At 40.7% G+C, this 27,720-nt stretch overlaps 1 protein-coding gene across 2 annotated transcripts in view; it reads right to left on the bottom strand.

Annotated features, from left to right (window-relative positions):
* Positions 1-932: 932 nt before the first annotated feature.
* SUSD4 (sushi domain containing 4) overlaps positions 933-27,720 on the bottom strand; it is a 72,711-nt gene continuing 45,923 nt past the window's right edge. The window contains exons 3-8 of one of the 2 annotated variants that reach the window (XM_088161139.1): positions 26,198-26,377; positions 22,689-22,877; positions 8,489-8,680; positions 7,825-7,969; positions 6,243-6,625; positions 933-5,041 (exon numbers count right to left, since the gene is read on the bottom strand). In XM_088161139.1, the coding sequence (XP_088017265.1) occupies positions 5,013-5,041; positions 6,243-6,625; positions 7,825-7,969; positions 8,489-8,680; positions 22,689-22,877; positions 26,198-26,377 (1,118 nt within the window). In that variant the 3' untranslated portion in view covers positions 933-5,012. The remainder of the gene's footprint in view (positions 5,042-6,242; positions 6,626-7,824; positions 7,970-8,488; positions 8,681-22,688; positions 22,878-26,197; positions 26,378-27,720) is intronic. The other variant, XM_088161140.1, reaches the window with a different exon arrangement.

The raw sequence follows: 27,720 nt of genomic DNA, 5'->3' as shown, positions 1-27,720 counted from the left end.
ATAAAATGTCCTCACATAGCAGCTGCCCCTGCCCTGCAGGGCAGCCCCACTGCCTTGCTGAGGAAAGGTGCCTCAAATCCCAGTCAGCCTCATCCATCCAATTTCTTTATGGGGTCTCTGTGAATTATTAAAAGTCTGCTCTGACACCTGGACAGAAGATAATTCAATCTCAGCCCTTTCTGTCGCTGTTATATAACCTGTCTTCCTGTCCTGGAAAATGTAGGGCTGGGAGAACGGGCTGTGTGCCACTATCATAATAGTAGTGAGGAGAGAAATCTGAATGCATGAAGTGAGTTATATACATTATATGGGGAGAGAAGGATTTGTCTGTCTATTTTGGCTGCACACCTTGGCCTGGCAGAGGGACAGGCAAAGAAGGGCCTGTCTCCCCTCTGCCACAGTGCTTCCCCTCCAGTGTAGTACAATTCCTTTGGGAACTGTGTCAAAGGGACTGGATGTATCCTTGACTATGGGAGATCCCCCTGGGTTTGGGGCAGATGTTTACTTGCTTTGTAATCCTTTCTGCCCCCAAGTCATGCCTGGGCATCCACAGGAGATCAAGAACAGGAGCTTGGGATGTGCTGCTCTCATCTGTGCTACTCCCCCTCTGACAGCTGACACGCTAAGCTGTGCTACCATCCACAGCACAGAGCAGGGAGGAACAAACAGCTTTTGGGCATGGGAAGCAAGTTTTGCATAAACATGACAATGGGCTCTGTGCTCCAGTTGCCTGAGCTGCTGTTTCTCATTGAACTCAATAGGTGTCTTCAGATAATTGCCAAGAGAGGATTTACTTCACCTAATGCGCAGGGAGTATTAGAGGGGCTGCATTCATTTAGCTGCCTAAGACAGACATGAAGACCAGAAAATCCCAAGTTTGGATTTGTCACAGAACAAAATTCTGAAATCAATGTCACTTCAATGCAACAGGGTTTAATTCACAGGATTTTATTGCAGTTCAGCCCACGCTACATGAAAGCTTCTGTTGGTGGAAGAGAGAGTATTTCTGGCTGTGGTTTTGATGAGCACTGACCAGTGTGCCCAGTACCATAAATTTAGAATTAGCCTGTGGGCAAAACTGAACATCAGCCAAGTTTAGTTCTCACAAGCTGGGAGTCATGCAGAGACAGAATGAGGAACGGCCCCAAAGCTCACATTGTGCATCTTCCCCAGTGTTTTCCTGGCCTCTATTTATTTAAAACAACCTTTTAAAATCTCTCAGAGGTTTTTACAGCTTCTTCAGACCATTTCTTTCCCCTAAGTAACCATCCCTGTGACTAGAATGCTTTATCTAATATTTAACCTAATTCTCTCAAGCTTCAATTGAGTCTATTATTCTTGCCCTACTTATATGGATAAATTCCTTCTTCTTTGCAAAATATGCTTCTTAGAGAAAACGGAACTTCTGTGTTCTCTTCGGTCTTCTGTTGTTCACAGACAGAATGCTACATAATCTGTGACCTGTGAGGACAGGACAGGTTCTTCCAATTCTCTCTGCTCGATTCTCTCTGCTTGGCTGCCATCCAGCAACACCATGTTTCCCTTGAAGAGGAAAAAAAATTGCTCAACATTTGACACACTGCTCTGGCTGAGGCCTTACTAGTGCTGAGTGCAGCTGAAGGATTGCTTCGTGCATTTTACAAGTTACAGTTCTGTGTAAACACTCTTGTGTTGACATTTAACATTTTCACAACAGCCAGGTTCTGTTGACTCATGCTCGGGTTGTGATTCACTCCCTGCAGAGCTCCTGTGAGACCTTGGATCTCCACCCTTCACCCAGCACTCTGCAGGTCAAGCCCCCGTTCATAAGTCAGTGTTGAAGGCTGACACACTGCTCACTTCTGCTCCTCTTTTCTCATTTTCAGAAATACTGGCAGGGTGAAGCCAGTTCTTGTTTTTCTTTCCTGGAGTTCTCAGTACACACCCTTTTTCTCACTGCTGAAGGCACATGGGTTGTCCTTCTTCACTAACATGCTGCTTCTCCCCTCACCAACAAGGGCTTTCCTGGATCTGTTTTAATTCACATCCAGTTGGCTCAAGGGAAAACAGCTTACAATATGCATAAGATATGCTCATCCTCCCATCTGGTCTCTGAACATCCTGCCATGATCATAGCAGCCCTCTTGTCTCTTGAGGCCCTAAAAACATCCTGAGGTCTTAGGCCAGGGAGCTGTGGAGTTCTCCAGGGTGTCCAGGTTCCTGGGCAGGCTGGGGATACCGGGGGCAGCCCCTAGCCCAGGCTGTCACCTTGTGGGTTGGGACACAGGTGTGCATCCAGAGACAGGCAATCCTCTCATGAGAATTCAAGCCCTATGAGGAAAAAAAATAGCATGAGAAAAAATCCTCTCTTTCCCCCCCAATCGAAACCACACAGATAATCCCTCCCAAAACAGCCTTTCGGGAAGTTTTATCCAACATAAGCAAAAAATGGTAAAACTCTCTTCCCTTTACAAGCTGTATTTAGCACAGTGCTATCAAGCAAAATTATTACATTCATGTTTCCTGGTGTATTTGCACTTCTTAAAATAAAAATGGTCTGATAAGTCATAAATTTACATTTCTTAAGTTACCTTGTCTGGCTCCCTTAATGAAATGACTGCAATACAATTCACACAGCAGTGTAAATCTCTAAAACCTCAGAGCTCCAAATACAAATCAAGAAGCTTTCATAACAGAAATTAATAAATGGAAGCAAAAAAATTTAATAAGGAATGAAATTTCACGAGCTACTAAAAGACCAGCAAAGATGGATTTTATAATATTTTATAAGGTATTTAAAGTAAATTCAATACTTTTCAATGGCATTATGAAACTGAAATCACATAACTGACTGGAGGCTTGGGGTGTGCTTCAGTTCAGGGTTGGTTTTACAGGACTCATGTCTTGTTTGCTGGAGCGATAATTCCAAGCATTTTTTGGTCGTGTAAACACCTCTGGGAAGCTTGAGATCTGAAAAGGAAGGGGTAGCCAGGAAAGTACAAACACCTGATGGATACATCTCTGGGATAAACCTGTACATAAAGCTGCAACTGAGACAATTCAGGAGAAGAAAAATGCACATATTGCATAAGCAAGAATGGAGGATAATATGGAATATGTCTCATTTTTCCACACCAATCGCTGTTTTCATCAATCTTACCGTAGGATAATTGGCATAATTACTTCTGCTCGCCACAGTTTTTGGTCTGCTTTTGCTTCTTGCTGTCATGCACAGTTGCTGACAGGATGCTAATAAACACTATTCTTGAATGGTTGCAGCACATCTATTATTCCACTAGCCTGACTCATGAGTGGGGCCACTAAATGCTACCACAATACAAATAAATCATTAAACAATCATGAAAAAATAACAGAGCAGCTTGTAGTGATCCACTATTTACGGCAATAGACATGCTATTAATTTACTTTGCACATAAAATCAGAGCTCAGTCGTTTTTTCCCCTTTGGTTTGGATTAACCCACATGATGGCAATCTCTGTCATTAACACACAGTAAGTTATTCCTTCAAACACTGCTAGTTTAAGATGTTTAATCTGCACAATACCAAAAAATAAGACAAGAAAATCTGCTTGGATTTCAGTAATTACATGAAACAGCCAGGAATTTTCCTGACAAAGAACAAATAGCCTGGAACACCACAGAGTGAGCCCCTCATACAGGCTTTAGCACAGTGCTCTGGCACAGCCTGCAGAGCAGAGAAAACCCTTAACAAAACCCCCACATTGCATCTGCAGAAGCTGTGCCCCTGCTCTACGTGTGCTCTGCTTAACCAAAACCACTCTCTCTGCTTCCAGCTGGACAATGGATGTAAAGCTGAAAATGCCACAGGATATCTCTGCTATCTCCTACCTTCGGGTAGGAGCTGGTGAAAGAAGTGAGGAAGGGAAAAAAAGGCCAACTACGCAATAGTCAGATAAGTCAAAAGAACTGAAACTCAGCTTTATTAGATTTTTTTTAAAAAGTATTCTACAATAATGGCTCAGAATACTACCACAATGTACAGGGACAAGGCAGTGCTCTGGGCTATGACTGTAGATTACTCTCATATATATATATATATATATATATATATATATTTAAGAGCTTAAGAAAGGTTGAAGCATGGCAGTTCGACATTTCTTAAGCTTGTATTTAATAATTTTAACATCTTCTAGATCTCTCATATTACAGCAGGATTTATCAAATGCAATGTAGTCACAGAAGTCTTGCATAAATACAAATATTGATACTTTACTTTGAATATTGTCTATGATATAAATTCTGCCTTACCTTTAAAAAAAATCTCCAGATCGTTATGTGACCTGGGAGTCTTTCCTTTTCTTTCTCTTTAAGAGTTTTTAAATATATATATATTTTTATATATTTGCTATTTTACATCAAAGTATTTATGAATCCCATCATTTCTGTTTTATTTTTCTGCAGACATGGTCTGAAGCGAAATCACCAACAATTAAATCAAAAACTTCCTGGTTATCATAGGAAAGCCAAAGAGGATCTTTCCTCTTTTTTGTGTGTGTTTCAGTACCGATATTATTTAAACTTGAAAGGATTCTTCATAAACTAGAGGTCCATAGATCATTTAAAGCCGTCTTTATAAGCAAATTTACATATTTTGACATGCTTTTGTGAGGCAGTTAGTATCAAAATCCAATACCATTTCTTACAGAGCCATATGACTTTCTGCGATGCAGATATACATTTCATTTCTAAAAAGCCACAGTTCTTTTTCTACATCTGCTCTCATCAAATCCCCAGGATTCATTCATAAAACTGCTGCTGTTCCAAATGCTGACACCGATATCCCCGCTGTGGATTAAGACATACACCCAACCTGGTGACATCATCACGTGGAAGATTAGACATACACCCAACCTGGTGACATCATCACGTGGAAGATTGATAAGTAGGAAAACACCCTCCCCAAATCCACAGAGAGTCTTTTCTGTCTCTGAATTCTCATGATTCATGTCACCCAACAGTGCAATGTGATGAAGACACAACTTCAGTGCAGGCTAAGGGTCTTCATCCATCAAAGGAATCTCTAGGAGAAACAAAGAAATAGCATTGGCTGCTGATTGCAATTTTCCTTTTCACTTTTGCAGTGTATTATTGTTACCAATTCTACAAAACCAGAAATGGACATTGCAAATATCTGAACAAGACATGGGATATTGCCAGTTCTAGACCCACTCAGACTCTATCACCTCTATGTAAATTAGATAACTGAAACGACATAGTTTTTCTCCAACAACCTAGGACCACAAAAACCTAAATGCAAACATCCTTGCTACTACATTAACCACTGAAGCAGCATTCAGAGGAAGCAGGGACTTTAACTGGCAGCCCCATAATTTCTTCCTCTCCTCCTGGGTGTCCTGTTCCCCTTGTGATACCAGTGAAACTATCCAAACCCCGCTGAAGAAGAAGACTCCCTCCACCCAGACCTTCACCCACACTGAATTTAGGACACTGGGCTTCAGCCCAGTGACAATGGAGAGCAGGATATGAGCCTCTCCCTCTAAATTTCTCCAAAGAAAGCCATCTAGAGTCCTTAATACACTGAGCAGCACCAATCAGAACTCCATGAAATCCTGTCAGTACATGCTCATGTTCAATTTAAAGGCAGGCAATAAGCTCCCTCCTGGCACATGGACCTGTGGGCACAATCTCCTTATGCTGTGACTTGTCCATGCCTTAAAGCTCACATACTTCAGATGGAAGGAATATTTTGCTGGATGCACAGACAATATGAGTTTGTTAATTGTCTTGGTCACCCTAGAACATTGATAAAGGCTGCTAATTTTAGCCCAGTATGAAAATACTATTTATTTTCTCTTTCAAGGAGAAAATCCTGTTATTTGCTGGGAAAGCCAGGGTATATGAGGGAGCTGTGAACATAGGAGTTGAGGAGCAGATGAACAGACCAGCACAGGCAAAATGAGGGTTGGCTTTGCTGCTTTACCCAGGTGTTTGCTGACATTCCTGTTGATGAAACTGGGTCTGGACAGGAGCCTTCTAGCCTGGCATTCAAATAACATGCACCACAGCTAGCAAGGATGTGTCACAGACATGAAATTATATAACCATGGAGTTTTATGATTTTTAAAAAGTTTCAAATTCAGGTGTAGACAAAACCATGGAGAAAGCACAAGCAAGTCAGCTGGGTGAATCCTGCTCTGCCAGTACAAATAAATGATGTCCCCTGTTGATGGACTCACCTATTGAACCTATGCAAGACTCACCATCTGTGATATCGATCCGGGGACTCGTGGATGCAGCATCCCCGTCAGGGCTATGGGATACGTCAGTTCGATCTGAGCCGGGAAGTGCTGCTGCTTGGCACGTCAGGGATGGGTACAAACTTTGGAGCAGTTCAGAGGAACCTGACCTACTGTCACAGGTCTCAAATTCACTGGGCTGCGTGTCTGGAATCCTGGGACCGGGGTAAGCAGGAGGATTCTGATCTTCCGTCTGTAAAATATGCCCCTGGTCTGCGGCAGCTGAGTATCTGGGTGCCAGGGCATTCAAGCCGCTGCTGACAGCTTCATCGTAGGAAGGCAGCATGACAGGAACACCATCCACCACCACGAAGTCGGGGTCGCCCATGGAGCCCTCCTGGTTACCTCTACGTCAAACACAGAGAGGTTATCACGGAGAGCAGGAGCATGCCAGCAGCAACTCGGAGCAACTGCTGAACTTCAGTAAACACAGCACTTCCCAGTCATGCCAAATGAAGCTACAGGGTCATTAACATTCACAGAAATGTTTGCTAAACTATGCTTATCTTATACAATCGGGAAAAAAGCAGTAATGGGAAGAAGAGTTCCAAGAAGGGAAGGTAAACAGGTATGTGGAAAAGGAGCACCATTTCCTGTGCTGGGCATAGCAGGTATCATGGATATAAGATCACAAATGTAGTTCACAGGGCAAGTGTCTGAACCCCTGGAAAAATGTATGCTAGAGCACAGAAGTGTTTACAGCCCAAGTAGGCAGGCACTGAGGTCACTACTGCTGGATGACAAGGCTTTGGTGACAAGATTTGTGGCCTCCTTCAAGCCTTGCTTTCAGAGGACGAAGGCTTCATTAACCAGTATTAAGCTGGTTTCTTTTTTAAGCAAAACATTTCTATTAATTGAGAGGGTCCATAAAACCCTAAAGAATCTGTTTAGTAGCATATTAAACACAGTATAGTCCAGGCAGGAGGGAGTTGGTCCCAGGCACCTTTAAGACATGAAAACATCTGAAAAGGAGAGGACTGAAATCCATTTCAGTAAGCTAGACAAATCCATCTATAGGCCTTCCTCATAAAGAGCACTATGACAATCAATGACAAATGCTCCCAGCTCCATGATATTTTATGGAAATAAAGGAAGGTGCAGGAGATGTTTATGAATTGTGATGAAAATAACACTAATGAAGGTAAAGCAAACCTTTAATATAAACTTGTCCATAGAGAAAAAAGAAATTATTTCTTAAAACTTACTAAGTCTACAGTAGTTAAAAAATTAATTCCCCCAGCACCTGAAAATGAGTATTTAAAAATATTGTCAGCTATTTTTACAGGCGGAAGCAGCAGCTCTCAATAGAAAAGCAGTAATTACTCCCAGAGTGAATCTGGCAAACTTTGCCTTTTAGCTGCATGAAAGACTACTGCAGGTTTTTGGGTGTGCCCTTCCACACCAGTGGTTCAGGGACTTCTCCTCAGAGCAGAACCAAGTATCTGCAAGGCTCATGAGCTGCTCCATCTCTCCAGCAAGGAGTGCTGAGTGTGAAAACTGAATCAAGGCCCTCAACCTTCAAAATAAGAAAGAAACCAGTACAAACCGTGGAAGGAAATGTGTCTTAAATTTGGTCTGGAACATCCTGGCTAAAATAACCAGTAGCAGTACTAATAAAACACTGGTAGCAGTAAATGCCACTATTTTCCATGTAGTCAGGAGGGTCTCCTGTGTATTTGGCCAGGTTTGTTCTGTAATAGAAAGAAAATACAAGATTGTGTTTGTATATTCCCATTGTTATTTTATATTCAGCACTACTCAGAAGTGCTAGTTAGGACCAGACATTTTTTATATGCAACTTGTAAAAACATACATAAACTCTTTGCCATGTACCAAAAGCAGTCTTAGCATTAAGCTGTCACAGAGGCTGGATCTTGCTTTATCCCTTTGACTGATCTTTTATACATGCAATCATGACCTTAGCTTGGAAAAATAATAAATTGATAAAAATATCGAGATGTTGAAAAATACAATTGAGGAGGTAATTATCAAAATGGCTCAGATTCATTTGGGATCTTAAGAATGCATTATATTTAGCCTTTTTCAAAACCTGAGACTCTTAAAAATCAGTTTGAAAATAGTAGCACCTTCAAATCAACGCTCATCACTTAAAATGAAATAGCTGAAGCTCACCAGGCATTACCAACCAAATTTGCTCCAAATGAGGGACTGTAAAAAGACAGGACTATTAGGATAGGACTACCCTTTACCTGTTTTGACACAGTACACTTGGTAGGAGGGGAACCACTCTCCGTACTGGCAGGTGATGTACTTGTAGTCGTTGGTGAGGGTGTAGCCAGGGTCACAGTAGAACTCCACCACCGTGCCGTGGTTGTAGCGCTCGCACGGCCGCGGGTGGCAGATGTAGTCTCCGTGACTCACCATTGGAGGTAGTGGACAAACTTGGGCAAGCAAACAAAGGGAAAAGGAGAAAGTCATTAATGCCAGCAGGCCACCACTGGGCAGCTTCAGAGTGTCAAAATGCAGCAGGCACGCTTCAGGCTCCCTCTCAGCTCCCTGCGGTTCTGGGAATGTCTCAGTGGCACCAGTGCCCATCCACGCCAGTGGAGGGATGAACATGCCAGGGGGTCACTGAGGTGGGATCTGGGAAATTTCCAATCCTCTGTGGGAAGAGGAGGGTGAGAGGAAGACAAATGGGGACACATGCCCATCAGGTGGCAGCATGGGAATGGAGTGGGGCAGTCAAAATAAGGAGAATCATGCTCTTCATGAAGCATGTATAACTCAGCTGTAACATGCTATTTTTTGTTTCATTAACACAATTAAATGTTTATATGCATTAATTAAATTCCTTTAAAAAATAAGTTTGCCATCAGCAGTGCTGCAAGAGATGCAAAGCACCTAGTGTTGCTTAAGCACGTGAAGTCTGTATCACTGTAATTTTACTAAGTTGAGCTTAGAGTCCACTGGTATTTGTGTTTTGTTTTTTCTGAACATCCTTACCGATCTCAGTGGGACCACTGGTGGAGTGAGGTCTTAAATATAGCAGAGGCTGAGCCTGTGTTAATTAAGTAGAGTGGTTTACTTAGAGTTAGGTAAATAAGAGAGAACTGCAGTATAAACATGTGGAACTTTTCCTGCAGGCCCTGGAACGACAGCCCAGGCAGATTAACTCCATGGAGAACTGGGGGAACACTCAGGAAAACAGCAGTGGGGAAAGCAGCTCACAAGCAGTATTTTTACAAGAGAGGAAACTTTTCCACTGTGTAAGTGTTGGTTGATTACTGCTTTCTTAAGTTCTTCTAGCACCAGGCAAAAGTGTAATGATGTTTCAAATGACTGCATACTGACCCAAAAGGGGCTTCAGTTACTGGATGGCTGCTTTTATTTCCCTTCAGAGGCAGTTCCCAGCTGGCTCAGGGCCCCATCTACAGGCCCTTCCATTCACTTCATGCCTCTCTCATGCAGGCAGACCTACTGCATTGATTTAAATAATGAAAATGACATCTCTTGGAAGAAGAATCTTCCCAGAAATTACAATTCAGCTGCTTCTCCCTGTGAATCTTGTTACATGAATAATGCATTTCATAAAAAAATACACAAGATATTAAATGAATCTTCAAGAGAGGCTGATTACAATGTGCAGCAGTGTCTATTCCCCATCCTCTGGAGACACGGTTTTGTTTGCATTTTCACTGGCAAGGCTTAATAATAACTTGAAATCAGAGTAAGTAATTCACATAAAAATTCACATCCTCAATGCTCTGCACACTTTCCAAAGTCTCTAGGCCAAGAAGAAAGAGGAATACTTTACTGGGAAGTCAACTCAAGATTGAAAACAATTTTCTTAAGATTAGGACAAAGCTGTCAGACTGAAATAGTAAGAAAGCGCCTATTAATAATTCTTGTATTAAAAAGAAAACGATCAGTGATAGCCCTGATCCTGGTCTACCATAAGGAAACCTGGTATGTTTTTATTGCCTATGCTTAGAACATGAGAATAAAGGAAGAGAACAATTTAAGCTCCTCTGCAACTGAATTTTGCCGAGCTCTGGCAGTGTGCAAGAGATGTGTAGATGCCCACAACATTTCTAGCAAATGAGAAAGTAGAGCACACCTTATCACAAAGAGCAACACTCAGAGAAACTAATTTTCCCCTCCAGCAATGTAGCTGCTACATCTTCCCTAACCTCTTAATGTCATTGAGAGCCAAAGCAGCCCGCTGAATAGAAAAATCCCTCAAAGCTGGCATCTCAGCAATGTGGGTCAGCTCAGGAATGACACATTCGCAGGCAGATTTAAAGCTATACACTGTGGGGACAGCCCAGGTAGGGAGCTGTCAGTTCTGTTTACAGACAGAGGTGTATTTTATAACACCCAAAAATGAGAGTATCACTCTTTGTGTAGGATATGTCCCCAGTACTAAGAAGAGTGCCTTCCCTTCCAGGGACACATCCATATTTCAAGGGAAATGCTTGTGTATTGGTGCTGCCTGGAAACTCCTGCAAACAATTTTTTTTGCCCTGCCAAGTATTAGATATGAATTAACCAAGGTTTATGGGGTCATACCTGCCAACAGCTCCTGCATGAAACACTGGGAACCAACAGATGCAATGGAACAGGTTTGGAACTGAGGGCTTTTAGCTCAGCTGAAATAGTGTTTCATTCTTATGTCAACTGGACTGCAAGAGTCAGGGATTCTAACTCACTTGGAGTCTCACTCACCACCTCCCCTGAACTTTATGTTCAATCAGTTTCAGGATCACTTTAACACTTCCATGGGCAAACTGGCCCCCACGTGCAGTCTGCAGCACTTAGGTTCAAAGCCTCTTTTCACAAATCAAGTCAAAGATACATCACAAACAACCCTAAATTAACTCACTTTCAGCTCTGGGCAGTTAGTTGTACACTCAGTCCTTTTCTCAACTCACTTCATTCCCATGGTCATCCTGATCCAAGATCCTTTAAAGCTGGTGGAAGGACAGCCAGCAAGTGGCCTTTGGTTTTGATGGTAGAAAAGAAAGATTATGACAGTCTGAACTGTCTTGACTCTTTTGGATGGAAAATTTTTAGTGCAGAGCCAGTCACATAATAGGGTCTGAACCCTTATTTATGACAGATACCAGTGTATGATATTGGTTACATGGATTAAAGGAATGTGTCAGATCAAATATGGAGAGAAACTTAGGTGACAAATGTAAGGCCACTGAAGTTTTTCAGGAAAGTTAAAATTCTATCATTCCCAGTGATGAACCCTAATTATGTTTGGAAATTACAGGCCATGGACTTCAGGCAAATGCATCAAATTCACAGAATGAAAATAGCCATAAACTGATTACAATAAATGCATATCTGACAAGTACATTTTCACTGCCAAAACCAATAGCAGTATGTACAATAATCATAGAAACAAGGGAATTCTACATCAGAAAGTTCTCACAGATCAAAAAAAGCCCTAAACACTGTTATGAAATATGGTACTAAATCTTTACTACCAATAGCTTTCAGCATCTTCACTTTATAAGGCTTTGGAGACTTTAATGCTCTAATTACAGCGTCCAGCATGGATAATCCAGTAGTATTTTCTGACGACCAGCATTAAAAGACCACATGCCTGTGTCCTTAACTTTGGAGCTTGGCAGAGGGACAGACATAATTCAAACAGTGTCTGCTGGCAGTTCTGCAGCAGGTGATCCCAGGTCTCTGGATCTATCTTTGTACAGCAATTGGCCACAGACTGAAAAGGGATTTACAGGAACTTTATAGCTCAGCGTTCTCAGCTGAAAAGTTGAATCATTCATCAAAAAGAAAGAGCAATTGTGTTTATATGGCAAACAAATCCCTTGCTGGATGCTCAAGAGTCCTGTTACTCAAGGAAGTTGAAGGGAAGAATTCCTGATTCGATTTGGTGGACTTCCCTGCCTGCTCCAAGGAGCTGCTGGAGCTGAGGGCTCTCCTCTGAGATCAGATTTCTGCTCTGGCTGATTTTAATGAAGAGTCCACTATCAAGAAGAGCTTAAAACATGGGGAGCTGAGCCTTGTGTTACCAGCAGTGTGACACGGTGGCCTGGAGCAAGGGCTGGTGTGCCCCACAGAGTGTCCTCTCCATCACAGCCCCTGCAGAGCTGCATCCCCTGGAGCAGGGCCAGGGGAGGGGGGACAGGCTGAGGGCACTTGAGGAGTTAATGAGGATCACTCAGTGATTTTTCCTACTCATTATGGTCAAGAAGCTTTTTAAACTCTGCCCGGAGGATGCTGCAATAATTCTGCAATGTTGACACTGGAGCTGGAGGAGGGAGGGAAGACTTTTTGGCATTAGCATATTCTCAATTAACATCAATGTACAGAATAAAGACATTGCATGACTTTTTAAAAGCCACTGGTAGAGAGATAACAGTGGAGTTACAGATATTTACAGATATTTACACTGCTCAAACCCCGTTTTTTAGTCAATGTTCAAAGGCTAGTAGTTTTAGTCTATGGTCAAAGTAGACAGGTGGTACATGACTCAGGTTTTGCCCAGTGTTTTTTATGTGAGTGAAAAACTAAAAGAAAAAATGTCTTGAAGTACAGGACACTTACACTAAAAAAAAAAAGGGATAGGAACAAGCCAGCTTATTTTCCACCTGTGATTATTTGTCTCAAGCTACTAGTTCACTTTTTGTGTAAGACATTAATTTCTTAGTTAGCTGGGTTAGCACAAAACCCCAGTGTAAGACCAGCCATTTCTGTTTGACACAGTGATGGAGAGATTAGAGACATTTGCACCTTATAATGAATAACACTTCCTCCAAACACATCGTGAATGCCTTCTCATTATGAAAAGAGTGAGAACAGATTAAGATGAAACTTCCAGATGAGAGAGACACAGATAAAAATCTGCCAGTTCTACTGTGCAGGAAAACGCTGGTGTGTCTCAGGGAGTCATCTGAGAGGGGGAGACACTATCTGCTTTGCTCAAAAACTGGAAGAGAACAAGAGTTTCTCCTGACCCTCACTTGTCATTTTTGTACACATCAGGACAGTAATTATCACCAGGAATCTGGACACTTGTCACCTGGCTACTGCATCCCAACCAATTCAAGCTGTCACTTACTCCATAAGACCACAGCTGTGTATGTCCCAGCAGGTCTGACCCTACCCATCAAGGGTGGCCAGGTCCCCACCCGAAGCTTTACTGGCTGGGGCCTAAGGAAGGATCCTTTTCCATATTCTGCCTCCATATAAGCACATGTTTAGGGATGCAAGATCTGAAAATTATATTTTTTACAGAAACATAGAAGTTGAAGATTATGTTTGTTCCTTTTCCTGCTTCTTCATGAGCACTGTGCTAATAAACTTGGTTTCTTGGTTTTCTCAGTGTCATCACCCTTCATACCTTCAGAGTAAAATAAATCATCAACCAAGAAGCTTTTCTTTCATATTCATAAAAATTCCTGTCCAGCTCACCTGACAGACCTGTCCATTTCCACAGGTATTACCAGAAAATGAATCACACCTGCACTGCACAGTACAGAGCCTGAGGAAATTAATTCTGCACTCTGAATACTAAAAAAGGGATTTTTCTATTCTATACCTAGTTTTCAATTTACAGAATGTACAAAACCCAATGTATTTTAATTCTAAAATAGCAAAACAAAAATTGCCATAAAAATGTCCAGTATTCTAAGTAGGATGGAGGAAAAACTACTGTAGTTAACCACTCATATCAATCAAAAGCTTGAAGAAGAAATTTAGAGGTTTGTAAAAGGAAGAAAATACCAAATCCAGGTGCTTTAAAATACGCCCTGTCAAAATATCTCATTCTAAGAACATCTGCTTAATGAGACTTTTTTTTAATGACACTCTTTGGGAATGTAAGCAGAACAGGAAGCATTACTAGAGTAAATTTTCATTTATTTTGAACATCAACTTAACAATATCCTATTGAAGCATTCCTAGAACAAATGCTGCTGGCACTGTGAAGGGAGACTTGGTCCCTATTACAGCTGTACTGGAACAAACTTGGAGGCTGTTGAATTTGTGTTCTGAAAGTGATGCCATCCTTTCAGGAACTTTTCTGATTACTCATTCCCACAGCAAAACAACAGCACCAAGAGTAATAACAGAATAGAAAGTTTGGTGAAAACAACTGAGCCCTCATATACAAAGTAAATCCTATTTAAGCCTGACTGAGGATGTAAAGTAATGAAGATAGAAGATATTTTGAACTCTCAAGTTGCCAGAGAATTAATTTCTTGAAAGCCTTGAGCAAGAATCGTTAATAATATTGTATTCTTACAATACTATCCAAATTCTTTTCAATCTTAACCTTTCTTGATTACTTAACCTTCACAATGCCAATTAGATGTTTTCTAAAAGACTGAAAAGACACCTAACAGGTAAGCAATTTTTTTCCAACCACTCAGCAAGTCAATGTTCAAGCAACCAGGAACATACCACAGGTTTCCTGGCTCCAGGCTGCTGGCTGTACCCCTAGAAAATCACCTCTGGGTAATTCTGAACCAGCTTTGACAGTGAGGTAAGCCTTTCAATGTGCACACAGTGAGAAGAACTTCTCACCTTCTACAGAATGTTTTGAATGAATTGAATAATTAAGTTTTTAAAGAAACGCAGCTTCTCTGGTCTAGCTTTGACAGACACCATCTTGCTGAGGATTGCATGAAACAGTATAAAACTAGTTTCAAACATATTTTAATTATAACTTAATATTAGCTGATTCCAAAATGGAAACAGAGTGTTTTACAATCACTTATGGTGCACACTTCCTTCCTGCAACTGCAAATTACCCAGCAGGTTTTGCAGTTCCAGTCAGCTGAGCTTCTACAGGATCATCATGCCAAATTCACACTCAACCTCAACAACTCTGCTCTCCCCAGCACAGTATCCTGTGGAACATTGATATCAATGCTGAAGTCTTTAGTTTCAAATGCATTTCTCAACAAATAAAGGATGAAGCACACCCCAAGTGATCTTCTTCCTATAAATTATAAGCTAAACAGTGAAAGTTTCATTTAAACTACAAAAAATTGATGGCAAGTTTGCAGGTAGAGAGCTAGGACTTCTTTTAGCAAATGGTCTGCAATTATATTTAAGGAAATATTTATATTCATTATTAACCTGTGAGTGCTCGGTGCACTGTGGTCTCATTTACAGGAGATAATTTTGGCTTTCTTCATCACTTGTTTCCAGTTTTGTTTCTTCCTTCCCTCATGAGTGGATGCCTTTATGATGGCAATGGCCTTTTCAGGACTTTGAGAAGCAGATGCTGGGGACTACACAGACACTTTGCAGGAAGGAATTAGAAAACTCCAAAATAAAATCAAGGCTTGGGTATTTGACAGTTTGAACCTACTTTGCTCCTCCTCCTAATCCTATCTCACAACAAAAAAAAATTAATAAATAATTCTAATAATTACACTAACAATTTAACCAACACCAAACCCACCATAATAATTAATGCATTAACCTAAAAAATCTCAAATTAGCGAACTAAAACCACTACAGCATCCCAGGATAACCTGTAAAAGGTCAGAGTGCTTAGAAGTATCATGGAGGTGGAGGGGAGAGAGAGAGAGCAGTCAGGAAGCTGGCTAAGAAAACCAGGCAGCCAAAGGCTCCTGTCAGGAATGTCTGAAAAAGCCAATGCTCACTGAAAGCTGGATGTATCAGTGGGTTTTTATGTTGCTTTAATCCCTCTTTTTTGCATAGCTTTTTCTTCTGTTATAAGCAAGAATCCCTTGAGCTTGTGTGCAGTTACCTACTGCAGTTATCAGGGATTGATGGAGACATGGAATGCTGGAATGGCCAAGCTGTGATCCAGGGTTAATCAAGCTATACCACATAAGGAAGAAAAAAGCACAAGGTCCCATTCCCAATGGAGAGCTACAAGGACAAAAAAAAAAAAAAAAAAAAAAAAAAGAGGGGGGAGGAAAACCAGCAGATGATCTTAGCAGTGTAATTTCACAAACCATCTTACAAGACCAGGAAGGTGTGGAGGAGTGTTGGTTCCTGTTATTGATGTTCAGTTCACAAGTGCCTGCCCACACAGATTGGTGAAAGTGCCAACTCTTTAAATATTGGGTATATCTCTGGAAATGGAGAAGTGAGTAGACTTCCTGATGCACGGAGTCCATAGCTACAGTTCCCTCCATCTGTGGAAGATGTTCTGTGAATGCACTTTGTGGCCAAATTTAATGAACATGTCCATAAAGCAGAGAGATGTTTGATTTCAAGGTAGGCAATGTATTCTTTTCCATTCCAAGCAGATACAGTTACAGAGTAACATCATAAAATAGCCCTCAGAAAGAATTTTTATCAGCTTTCCCCACCTAACTCACAGTTTCTTTAAATCACTATGGATAAAACACTACATGTACCTGGCACTTAATATGAAACTTCAGGGCAGAAATTATGAACAAGTTGGGATGTCTGGCTGGTTCTGGAAATGCTGAGGAGTTTCTGAAAGGTACAGAGGTGATAGAGCAGGTGTAAAACAATGATTTACTCTGGCAGTCCTGTGCAACAAGCAATACCAATGTCTTGAAAGAAACAGGTTACAAGATGTTATTCTGTTGCTTTCTTGAAAAACTATGAGCAGTGGAGAAGGCATCTATTTCAATCCCAGCCAAAATCAAAGAAGCTTTCTGCAATGCAAAAAAGGAGCAGTCACTTAGAAATATAATGCTATTTATGTTCTTCAATGTCTTCCACTTGGAGCCTGTTCTCTAAACCCTTCATCCCTCACAACAAGAGCTGCAAAAAGGCCACTTTGTTGGGTATCTGTTCTGTCTTGGATTTGGACTATTTTTTTCATGTTTCACTTTGCAATACAGCCGGTGGAGTTAAGAGATTGGATGACTATTTAGCAGCATAACTTGACTTCTCTGTCTAGAATTTCATGTCTTTGTGCTCCTTTTGAATTCATTTCCTTTCCACACCTCTTCAGCTGTGGGTAACAGATCCAGTTCAGCATTTTCCAACAGCACAAAAATCCAGATACTCAACTGTTCACCTTCCACACTCATACATGGATGCATATAATTTCTCACTCCTGGGTGATGAATGAATCATCTCTCTACAGTGCAGAAACAAGCCAAATTATTGAATTACTTTTTCTAAAGAAAAATATACATTTAAACTTCTTCATCACACTTGCCTTCCATGACAAGCACCCCCAGGGTGACACACTGTCAGCCTACTTCATCCTTCAGGCATCAGGCTAAAGGTGTCACTGACATAAAGTGTTGTCCTAGTAAAGGTCCTTAGATATATGGTTGTCTGCTGCTCTTTGAGCATTTACTGCTGGTTGTAGTTTCTGAGTCACACATTTTGCTGTAGGCAGTGAAATACCACTGTAGTCAGAGCTATTAAAAACCAGGCTATCAATACGTCCTATGTTAACATTAACTCAGTTAACCTGGATGACCTCTTTAGCAGTTGAGCAATATTTAATTTATTCTCCCTCCTGCCTGCAAGCTGAGTAGGTGCAAACCTAAAACTGAATCCTGGTATCTACCTCACTTAATTTCTCAATACCACATTGTTTCATAACTTGCTTGTATTGCTGCCCTCTGCTCCCTCTACAGGACTTGTATCTGTTGGAGATGTGCTGCATCAACATTATCATCTCTGAGAATAACATCAGTCTGTCATGTTGGAATTTATCTAAAGCCTTAAATTCAGTGGAGAAACACTGAGAGAAGTGCATTTGTACCAATGTAGAACATCTCAGGCTTAGGATTGCTTACTTCATCCTGTCTCCTCAACGTAACTGATTACAGGCTGACTTCTATCCTTTTTTCTCAGAGTGTTGCTCTATGTTCCTTCCAGAATTTAAAAGATTTTAAGTGCCTAGTTTATCAATCAGACAGCTCAGTGTCAATCACTGTTCATGGTATTAGGAATTGTTATGGAAGAATGTAGATCTGTGAAGCTTTCCTTCAAAGTGTCCTGCATGTAGCTAGGTACAAAGTTTCAGCTATTTTTTTTTTAACTATTACAAGGCTATGACATTTAATCTGCAATATCACCCTCTTCTATCATGCCCTGTACTTTCTAGCTGCTAAGTCAACCCCCCCTCTCTGTGTCTATTCCCAGGCCTATGAGAAGAAAAATTTTAAAGCTCTGTTCTGTATTCTTACATCTCTTTCCAGAGTATGTTTTTCTCTGCAGCATACTTGGCTGGTTTTGATTTTCATCTGACTAACGCCTTTTTATTCTTAGAAATCTCCTGGTACTCAGGTAAGGGGGGTTAGGTTCCCCTGCACTTCTGGCTTTGTCGTAAAATTTCTTGATTCCTTCCTTCTCCTACCTTTCTTCCACAATTTCTATAATTTTCAGAATCCTGACAGTACCTGTATGGTTATTAGCTTTATATCTTTTCATCTACCCTCGCAATGAGGTGGTTTTGTATTCCAGAGTTTGGAAATACCTTCATGTTTCTTCTGTGCTTTTACTCTCTTCTGTTTATTGAATCTCCCCTTCGAAGTCTATTCCTCATGTTTGTTTCATTTTAATTTTGAATCTACCTACAAAACTTAGAAATTTTCTATTTTACATTCTTTCAAGTTTAACCTCAGCTAGAGAATCTGCTGGTCCCAGAAAGCAGAATGAAGTTTTGATATTGCCATATATTTGATTTCTTGCAAGACCAGCTTTTCTGTTCAGCTGGGATGATGCTGAAACAAGACATTCTAGATAACAGGATCATGTCTATTGTTTGCAAATTGAATCAACCTGTTTTCCCTTTTACTCTTACATACAAAGCCAGGAATTCCCAATGACACTATCCATACAACTGCTTTATTTTCTGGCACTATAATCAAATTCTCCCAGCCCTTCCTCTCTTTATCTGCTTCCCCTGCCACTCCTCATCCAGTTCTTTTTAAGAACTATTCCTTACATCTCCTTGGAAGATTTCCAGAGAGCATGAAAAATTAAAATACAGACTCCAGATGGCAAGGAATGTAATCATATACAGATCATGTTCCCAAAGTACTCATGGCCAAGGGTTTTTTCAGTTTGGTTTGAGGTTTCTTGGGTTCAGAGGTTTTTTGTTTTTATTTTTTCTCAAAATCCTGTGTAATATCTTAATTTAAAGTACCATATCATAAACATTTCCTAGTTTTAAATGTTTCATTTCACAGAGTTCCATACAGGTATGTTTTCAAGCGTTGGTTCTCCTCTGATGTTTTTGAAGCAATTTGATTTATTTTACAATTAACATTTATACCCCATGTGGTATTCTTCACTCTCATTAATTCTGCACCCACGTTTTGCATACCAGATTTTACAGAAGGCAATCACTAACTTACCTCAGTTTCTACAGACGGATAATTAACCCCAAATTGATAATTTAAAATTGATATTAAAAAACCTAGAGCCCATTTTCCTTCAATTTTCGTGGAAGTGTCTATTGAGTTTTAGTACAAAAGAAGGTTTAAAAAGTTTCTGCATAATTGTGAAAGTCCACTAGAAAAAAGGGAAATTAAGAAAGTTAAAGAAGAAGAAAATTCAGTGTGAAGATGCTTCATCTTATCCTCTAAATGACTGTAAAATTTTCTAGAACTGGTAAAACAACACCATTTCCTTTACTGTCCTTCTCTGATATCACTCAACCATTTCAAATGAAGCCATCCAAATGATTCAGCTTGAGGCAGACACCCAAAAATCAATCCAAATGTTTTAAATCTGGCAAAGGTACAAGAATTTAAGAAGAGGATCTCATATCTGGCAAGCTGAGCTAGAGGCACCCTTTTTTGCCAGAGCCATAACCACTGCCCTGGCCAGCTGCAAACAGCTGGTTCTGAGCAGTGGCTCAGATCTGCACTGCTGGCTGCACTTCAGTGCCAGGTGACAGTTTCTATGCTCTGCTCTGACTTAATCAGCTGATTCTGATTTCACTCATCAAAAAAAAAGAAGAACTTCCTTCCCTATCAGCAAAAATGAGTCTCTCACCTGAGCTGGTGGAAGCTCCATGCTCACCAGTATTGAGGGTTAAGGCTGGGAAGTATTAGAAAGCCTGATGTGCAATAGGAGCTGTGCAGTCCCTGGTGTGACCCTCTATTTAAATAGAGCTGCAAACCCTTCATTCAGAATTTATTTGCCCTAACAAAAAGGAAAACATTCACTAGGATGATGTACAGTATTTTTGTGACTACACACAAATTTAGGAAATCCTTTCTGGACGCTTCAACAAGAACATACATCTAAATTAGGAAGCTGTAAGAGCATTGTTTATAGGAGAATAAAAGCTCTCAAATGGTTTGCTATAGTTTCCTAGCAGTCTTTTGCTTAAATCATTACCACATTAAAATACTGAGCAGGAAATATCATTACAATACATTTTTAATTGAACATGGAAAAAAAAATAATGGCATTAATTTGTTATTTGCTGATTTCCTCTGTGAAAAATACTGCTTGGCAAGATTACACTGCACACATAAAAGGAACACTGAAAAATGAGCTTGACATTGGAATGCAAGGTGGAGAATAAAAAAATATGCAGGAAAGGAATTTTGTCCACTAATTAAAAGTAGTGGATTGTAACAAGATTCCTGGAGACTGGCACTCCTTGCATAAATCACTTGAACAAGCCCTTTCAAACAAGGGCATCTCGAGTTGATTTACCCTATCTGGATCCATTTTGAAGATCACTGCACACCTGCTGAAGCAGCCCTACAGCAGAGTTCACGAGGGGAGCTGTCAGGAGTGACCTTTCAGTGCTGCTGGAAGCTCTCTCTGCTCCCCCAAAGCTGAGCAGAACCAGCTCTTGCAAACGTTGTGCTCCAGGTTTGGTCTTCCGTGGTTCACTTAATGAATGCACTGATGGGATGCTGGTGTGAAACCACCACGGGAAGTTTTGGCATTTAAAGAGAGCAGTAAGAACGTGATTCAGAGGGAGGCTGAATCAAAATCAGAACTCAGGAGGCCTCCCCGATGGCCCTGGCCCAGCATCTGGCACACACCCATCACAGATCAGCGTCGTCGAGTGGGGATGACAACTTTTGACTTTACTTTAAAATGTACAGCTGTCAGGGCAGAAGGTCTTGCCTCATGTTTTAAATTACCAAGAAAAAGAGCCTCTCTATGACTTTATAATACCAGCAAGAAACAATGAGCACATGAGTTTTCTCAGGTATTTTGATAGCAGCTGGGATGCTCACCTGTGTTAAGTGACAGTGAGACACAACTTTTTTCTGTTTCATACGCTCGAGTTTCATGCTCTTATCCTTCTAACTGAACAATTGTCACTTTTATCAAATCTGTTATATTGTGTGGATTAATCCTAACAGGGCCCTTCTGATTTTTTAATGTGTTTTCCATGCTATAAACAACAACAAACAAGCCTTCCAAAAATGGCTTACATTGAGTATTAATCTTTCATGGTGAGCTAAATAAACAAACAAAAAAATCATCTCGTTTTGTCATTCCAAAACTCCAAAGGCATTTTTGAATTCTGGAACTTGAATTGTCAGCTAAAAATAAGGATCATTTAATTATTTTTGTGCTGTTTATCACTTTGTTGATGCTTTTGGCAAATTTTTGCACTTCCAGAATGCTTAGTATTTAGTGACATAAGCATCACATATGAATTCCTATAATTGCTTTTAGCTAAATTCTACGTCTAGAGAGCTTCCTTACAGGCTTGAAATAGAACAAGAATGTAGTTCTTTTAGAATAATTAAATGGAGACGATGTATTTGGAGTCTCATGACTCCCTAGGATGTTTCATTCAAGATGTGAAGATGGAGGAGGGTAGTTCATGCAGTTTTGGCAATATATGGAGCAATCCATCCGGTATCACTGTTTTAAATGTCAGGGATGCAAATACAAATGCACTACAACACCATCCATCCCAGCTCTAGTCACAGGTTCTTCCTTCTGGCTCAGTAGGATCTACCTGTTTCACCCTGAATGGTTTTTATGTTCCTCATCAATAAGTAAGCTCAGTTGTTCTGGCTGTCAATCCTTCTTTAAGATGAACTACTATGAGGACAGCAAATACTCGAGTGTGCAGCACCGTGTGGTGCTGAATAATGACTGCAGCTGGCACAGCCCAAACCAAGAGTTTCTGTGGGGTGTTTTTTAGCTGATCTTGGAAATCTGTCCATATGTGTAGGAGCTCTGGCCATCTGCACAGGGAGGTGAGTTATGTAACTTCTGCAGTGTTTTGATCAGCAAGGCAGCAGAGGGTTCACGTTTTAAAGGCAAAGCAATCATTAGGAGCTTTCCCTCTTGCACTTGGGACACTGTGAGAGCAAACACTGCTTGGGGAGCACTGGGAGCTGAGGGTGCAGTGAAGCACAGCAGGCTGCACACAGCAGAACCCACACAGGCTCTGCACAGCCAGCAGAAACATCACCCAGGCCACAGCCCTGAGTTAAAATCACAGAGAGCATGCAGATCTTGCAAACTGGAAAGATAAACAAAGAGTAAGACATTTACCTTCCACATCAAGGCACCTAGGTGGGCTATCTGACCAGATAAGGTTATACATGCACTCAAGGATTTCTGCCCCTTCTAGTTTATATCCAGGAAAGCACTGGTAATACACCACTGTTCCTACGGGGAAGGAGGCCCCGAACTCAGATATGTTAATGTAACTATGAGGAAGAACCAATGGCCTCAGGCAACCTGCAAATTAAGAAGAGGGAAGTTTCTTTTATTATCAAGTGCTTATCTCAGTCATCTTCACACATCTCAGTTACAGTTTCTAAATTGAGGAGTGTGATATTTTTCATCCTCTCCACTATGAATGGCATGTCTGCATGATCTCCCTCAGATATATCTGCCTCATTATCCTGTTCAAACCCTTTTGTTGTTTAGCCCACACTCTTTGCTAGCGTGGGCTTCACTCCCAACAAATCCAGGAAAGGCTTTTCCAAAACTGACAGTATTTTGTTTAACAAACATTCACCCTTTCAGCAGATGGCAATTTCTTTTTGAGGTAGAACCTTTTATAAATAAAGATTGTCATTTATATAAATGGTGAGTTTTATTCCTCCCCCTAAAACTGACAGGCATGTAAACCCTCTTAAATATTAAAACCGCTCCTGTGACAAAGTGCACACAACTGTAAAAGATTTGCAGGCAGAATTAATGACTGAAATTCTAGTCTGAGAAAGTCTAAAGGGACATGACTTCCTAGGAGCAGTCCCATGATAAACATTGAGCAAGGTCTCAGACTAGGTTGTCAAAAAGTTAAGGTACCTGTTATCATCAGAAATTGTAAATTTAATCAGAATCAGAGACTATATTCCAGTTCTAATTCTGGAATTACTCCTGAGGGAGTTGTATCGTGGCTGGTACTGAGCAGTGACAGTTAAATGGCCACCAACCAAAATCTGGGGCAACAAAGAGCAGTGAATTTAACAGATGGCATAGCTTTGTAACATGTCATTCCTCATGGCCCTAGAAATGACCCTCTGGGTAATATTTGATACTGTTTAATTTTTTAATTTGCAATAATGTGAAGAAAAGATGACTCAATCATGGAATGAAAAATTATATTTTAGAATTATGTTACTAATGGAAGCTGCATTATGGCAGTCCATAAATAGGTCTCTTGCCACTACTAGGAATTTGTGAAGGATTTTCATAGGACTCCCATAATTTTAAGCTAGAGGAGGAAACAAAAGATCAGTCTGAGAACTTCTTGTAAGGTACTGGCATTCAAAACAAAAAGCCTCAGCAGCATTTCAAGCAGCCATTTCCTTGCAATGTTTTTTTGAGGGAGAGGAAGAAACCCAAAAGAAAATTAAAGAAAAAGCTTAAAAGCTTTTTGCAGCATGCTGTACCACCAGAGCAACAATTTTGATAGCTGTTTAAGCAGCTGGTTATGTCCCTGCTCAAATAAAGCTTCAAGCATCCTATCTGCTGGCTGCTGCTTCTACCCTGATCAAGAATGCCCCACACACAAGACACTTAATTCCTGCAAACTGAGCAGCCCATCGAGCAGGACGACATAAGCAGCCCCCAGTGGGACAGAAAGAACACAGATTGCCCAAGCAAGACCAAACTTACTCTTCTCTGAACTGTATCAGGGAAAATTTGGTCCTAGTGGCTCAGAATTTTAATGCTCATTATGTTCCTGGTCATGCAGAACAGAGATTTATTTGAATTTGTATGACAGCCAAGCGTTTGCGAAAATTCATAGGTCTCCAAACAAGTCAAGCTGCTTGAAAAACTTCATTTTGACATTTTTTGGCTAAGTAACATCATTCCAGACCAGTAATTAATATTAATATCTCATGGAAAAATGGATGGTTAGATTCTTATACACTCTACAATCCTTCCCCAGTGCTCTGGCAGGGAAAAAAGGCATCTTAGTGTCATAAGACTCCCCTGCCTATTGTAATGAAAGGGCTGTAGAAATGTAACTCACAGCCTACCTAGAGCAAGTAGACAAGTGGCTTTGATCTCACCAGTGCCTGCCATGGCAAAAACAATCTGGAATTCTGCAGTAACTTCATGGAATTTGGCAAAATATGGCAGGGTCTTGAATCCGAATCGCCTATTCTCTGCCTGCCAGGTAATCACAGCACTTGGGTCTTGTGCAATTGATTTCTTAACTTTAATTAGGACTGCCTTTATTTTGAAAAGCAGTTCATATTGACTATTGAGTACGAGCAGAAGTAACAAGCTAAGTGGTATTTGGGATAATTCTGCTCACTCAGTAAATATTGCCTGTCACGAAGTTTGCACCTGGGTCTTTGGCAAATACAGCATCTGCAAATCAATCTTTTAAGCATTCATCTCCCCCTACAGCAAGAGTCTTAATTTACCTAAATTAGATGTGAGGTGCACCCCCACAGAAAGGGGCTGTACACTTCATACTGCCACACGTGATGCCATCTCTGATAAGATACCCCAAAACTGGCATCCACTTTGCTATGGTTTTGCAAAACCTCCCCTTTGCTGTTAGGCCTGTTCAGATACCATGTGTGCATCTAAAATGCTGAGCTAGCCTGGTAATATGTCTAAGTTTCTGCCACAGTCGAAGGCAAGATCTTGGGGGACAGTCTGATGCACTACTGCTCCTTAGAAGTGTCCCAGCTCTCCTGCCTGCCTGCCCTGACTCTGCAAATTGGTGTGACAGTGTAATTAAGTGCCTACAGAGAAGTGTTAGCTCTAGGAGGTGACAGATGGGTTTGAGGAAAGCTGGGACTAGCCCAGTCTGCTCCTCAGTTAAAATCTCTGGCTGCTGTTCAGTGGGCCAAGCTTGTTACCAAGACGTGACTTGGTTAAAACAGTGTCAGTGGTACTCAGACCTTATTAGAATGTGAAGGGAAAAGGATCCCAGGTTATTGAATTTCCATTCACTAAAGCTGGCTTATCCCCAGCCATTTCTCACAGTCTCAGCTGAGCTGGGATCCCATGCTGTTGATGTTTCTAGTTCTATGGCTAATGGCTTTTCTGGCCAAAATCGTCCCTGAGCATACCCTGAATTTTAGTCAATACATAAAGGTTTAATGGACTGTGAATCTAATCAACAGCTCTGCTGAAAACTCTGACTGAATAACAGGTTCCAGTTTCTCTCCTCTACCCCTGCCTTCTGCATAAGGTAAAGGAAGATAAAGTGCAGTTAGAAGCTTAAATTCTTCCACAAATTAATTGGTGAAAAAATGCAAGATGCCCATCAGGACTTCTGACTGATTACCTTGGTTGTTTTTTACTTTTTGATGCAGTGTATCTGTGTCAGATTTGAGCTTTGCAAATAAAAAAGCAGTATTTAAAGGAGTATTATAAGCATGGGAATGTTCAGGAAGCGACATCTTTCCTGCAGTGAGCAAAGGGGAAGAGAAATCAAAAAAACCTTAGCAGCAGCACTACTCAAACACTGCACTGTGGAGCTTATCAGATCACTGACATTCTCACAACTGCAGGAAAAAAAGTATTGGCAAACTATCACAAGATGCATGAGCTATAAAACAGGATGTGCTGGAGTACTAAACCTTGACATATGGGTAGATTATCCCATGTTCCATCGTCTTGGCATATGGAAACCATGTTGTCTAAGTCAGGGTAACGGATCTGGAATCCTTCATGACAGCTGATTATTAACTTATCGCCAGTCCTGTATGTCTTGTTATGAACCTCTGCATCTTCAACATGTGGAACAAGGCAATCTGTGACTTCATGAGAAAAAGAAATAGTAACTTAATTAAAAAAACATGGCTAGCTATTCAGTAATCAAGCTCTTAAACAGAAGTTAGCAATCAATATAAGTGCTCACTTAAACTGTTTGGAAAATACATGCATTTCAGTAAAAGTGCCCTTTCTTTCCCTAGTAAAACACCATTTTACAAAGTCTACAGCATGGCAGGAGAAGTTGAGGTGCTAGAGTAATGGATCGTTCCCCCAGCCTTTTAAAAACCAACAAAATTAGGAGCCTTTAGGAAGACTGTGGTTAATTTTGGCCCTCCATTCATCACGTGTGCAAATTACACCCCAAATTCTGACTATCCCAAGGTTCCATGAGAAGGCAGACTCTGACAGCACTAAGGACAGGATGAAAGAAAAGATAAAATACAGATATGGCACGAGGAACACAGAAAAGCTGCAGTTTTAGCAGAGAGACAGATGAAAATCAGGTACATTTACAAGGGTTTATCCAGCTCCATTCCACAGAGTTCATTATGAGAATGCCTTCACTTTAATCTCCTTGATTATGTTTTAAACCAGATGGCTTTGTGTGCCTGCATTCATATGCCTTTAGATGATATGATTTTTATGGTCCTGAGCAGCATCCCAAGTGCTTGTAGAAGACTTTCAAGAAGGGACTGCAAACCTGAAGTCGTGTACAGGGATGGGCTCTAGCACCTGTCTGTGACACACCCATCACATATCTCACTCTAGGTACCAGTGCCAAAGACCCCAAAATACAGAATGGAACTCAGAACACTGAAAAATGTGGAAAAGGGAAGCAGGGGGAAAATCCCCTAGTAATACTGAATAGTTGAGAAACAAGCCAAGAGGGTCTGAGGGAATAGTCTGGGTGACTCAAAGTTCATCCTCATCACAAAGGCAAAGTGAGATGAAACAGAAGACAGAGAAAGATTAAATATTGGGAGAAAAATTTTGTTTGTCTGCCAGCAGTCAATCCATGACAGAGATGGTAATAAAAGTTTCCAGGCATCAAAACCCAAGAAGTATTTCAAACACAAGAAAAACAGAAACATATTATAAGCCTGTGTTCCACTGTTCTAGTCCCCCAACACTTCTACCATGAGAGACAATTATATTCATTTAGGAATACTGTATTGATTAAGGAAAAAAAATCCCTTGAGAGTTGCATAGAAGACAAAGTTTCTGCCATTTTCATGGGTAATTCTTGCTGAAGAGGAAGAGGCAAAGCTAAATTTGTATTTAGCAATTAACTGTTAGTATGCACCAAGCAAAGTGATAGTGACAGCTTGTTTGTTTAAAAGCACAAGCAGAAGCAAGATAAACTCATTCAGCACAGCACTCACAAACT

The sequence above is a fragment of the Sturnus vulgaris genome, chromosome 3 (genome assembly GCF_052056855.1).
Source record: "Sturnus vulgaris isolate bStuVul1 chromosome 3, bStuVul1.hap1, whole genome shotgun sequence".
NCBI classification, from domain to species: Eukaryota; Metazoa; Chordata; class Aves; order Passeriformes; family Sturnidae; genus Sturnus; species Sturnus vulgaris.
This window is presented reverse-complemented; position numbering and strand designations above follow the sequence as displayed.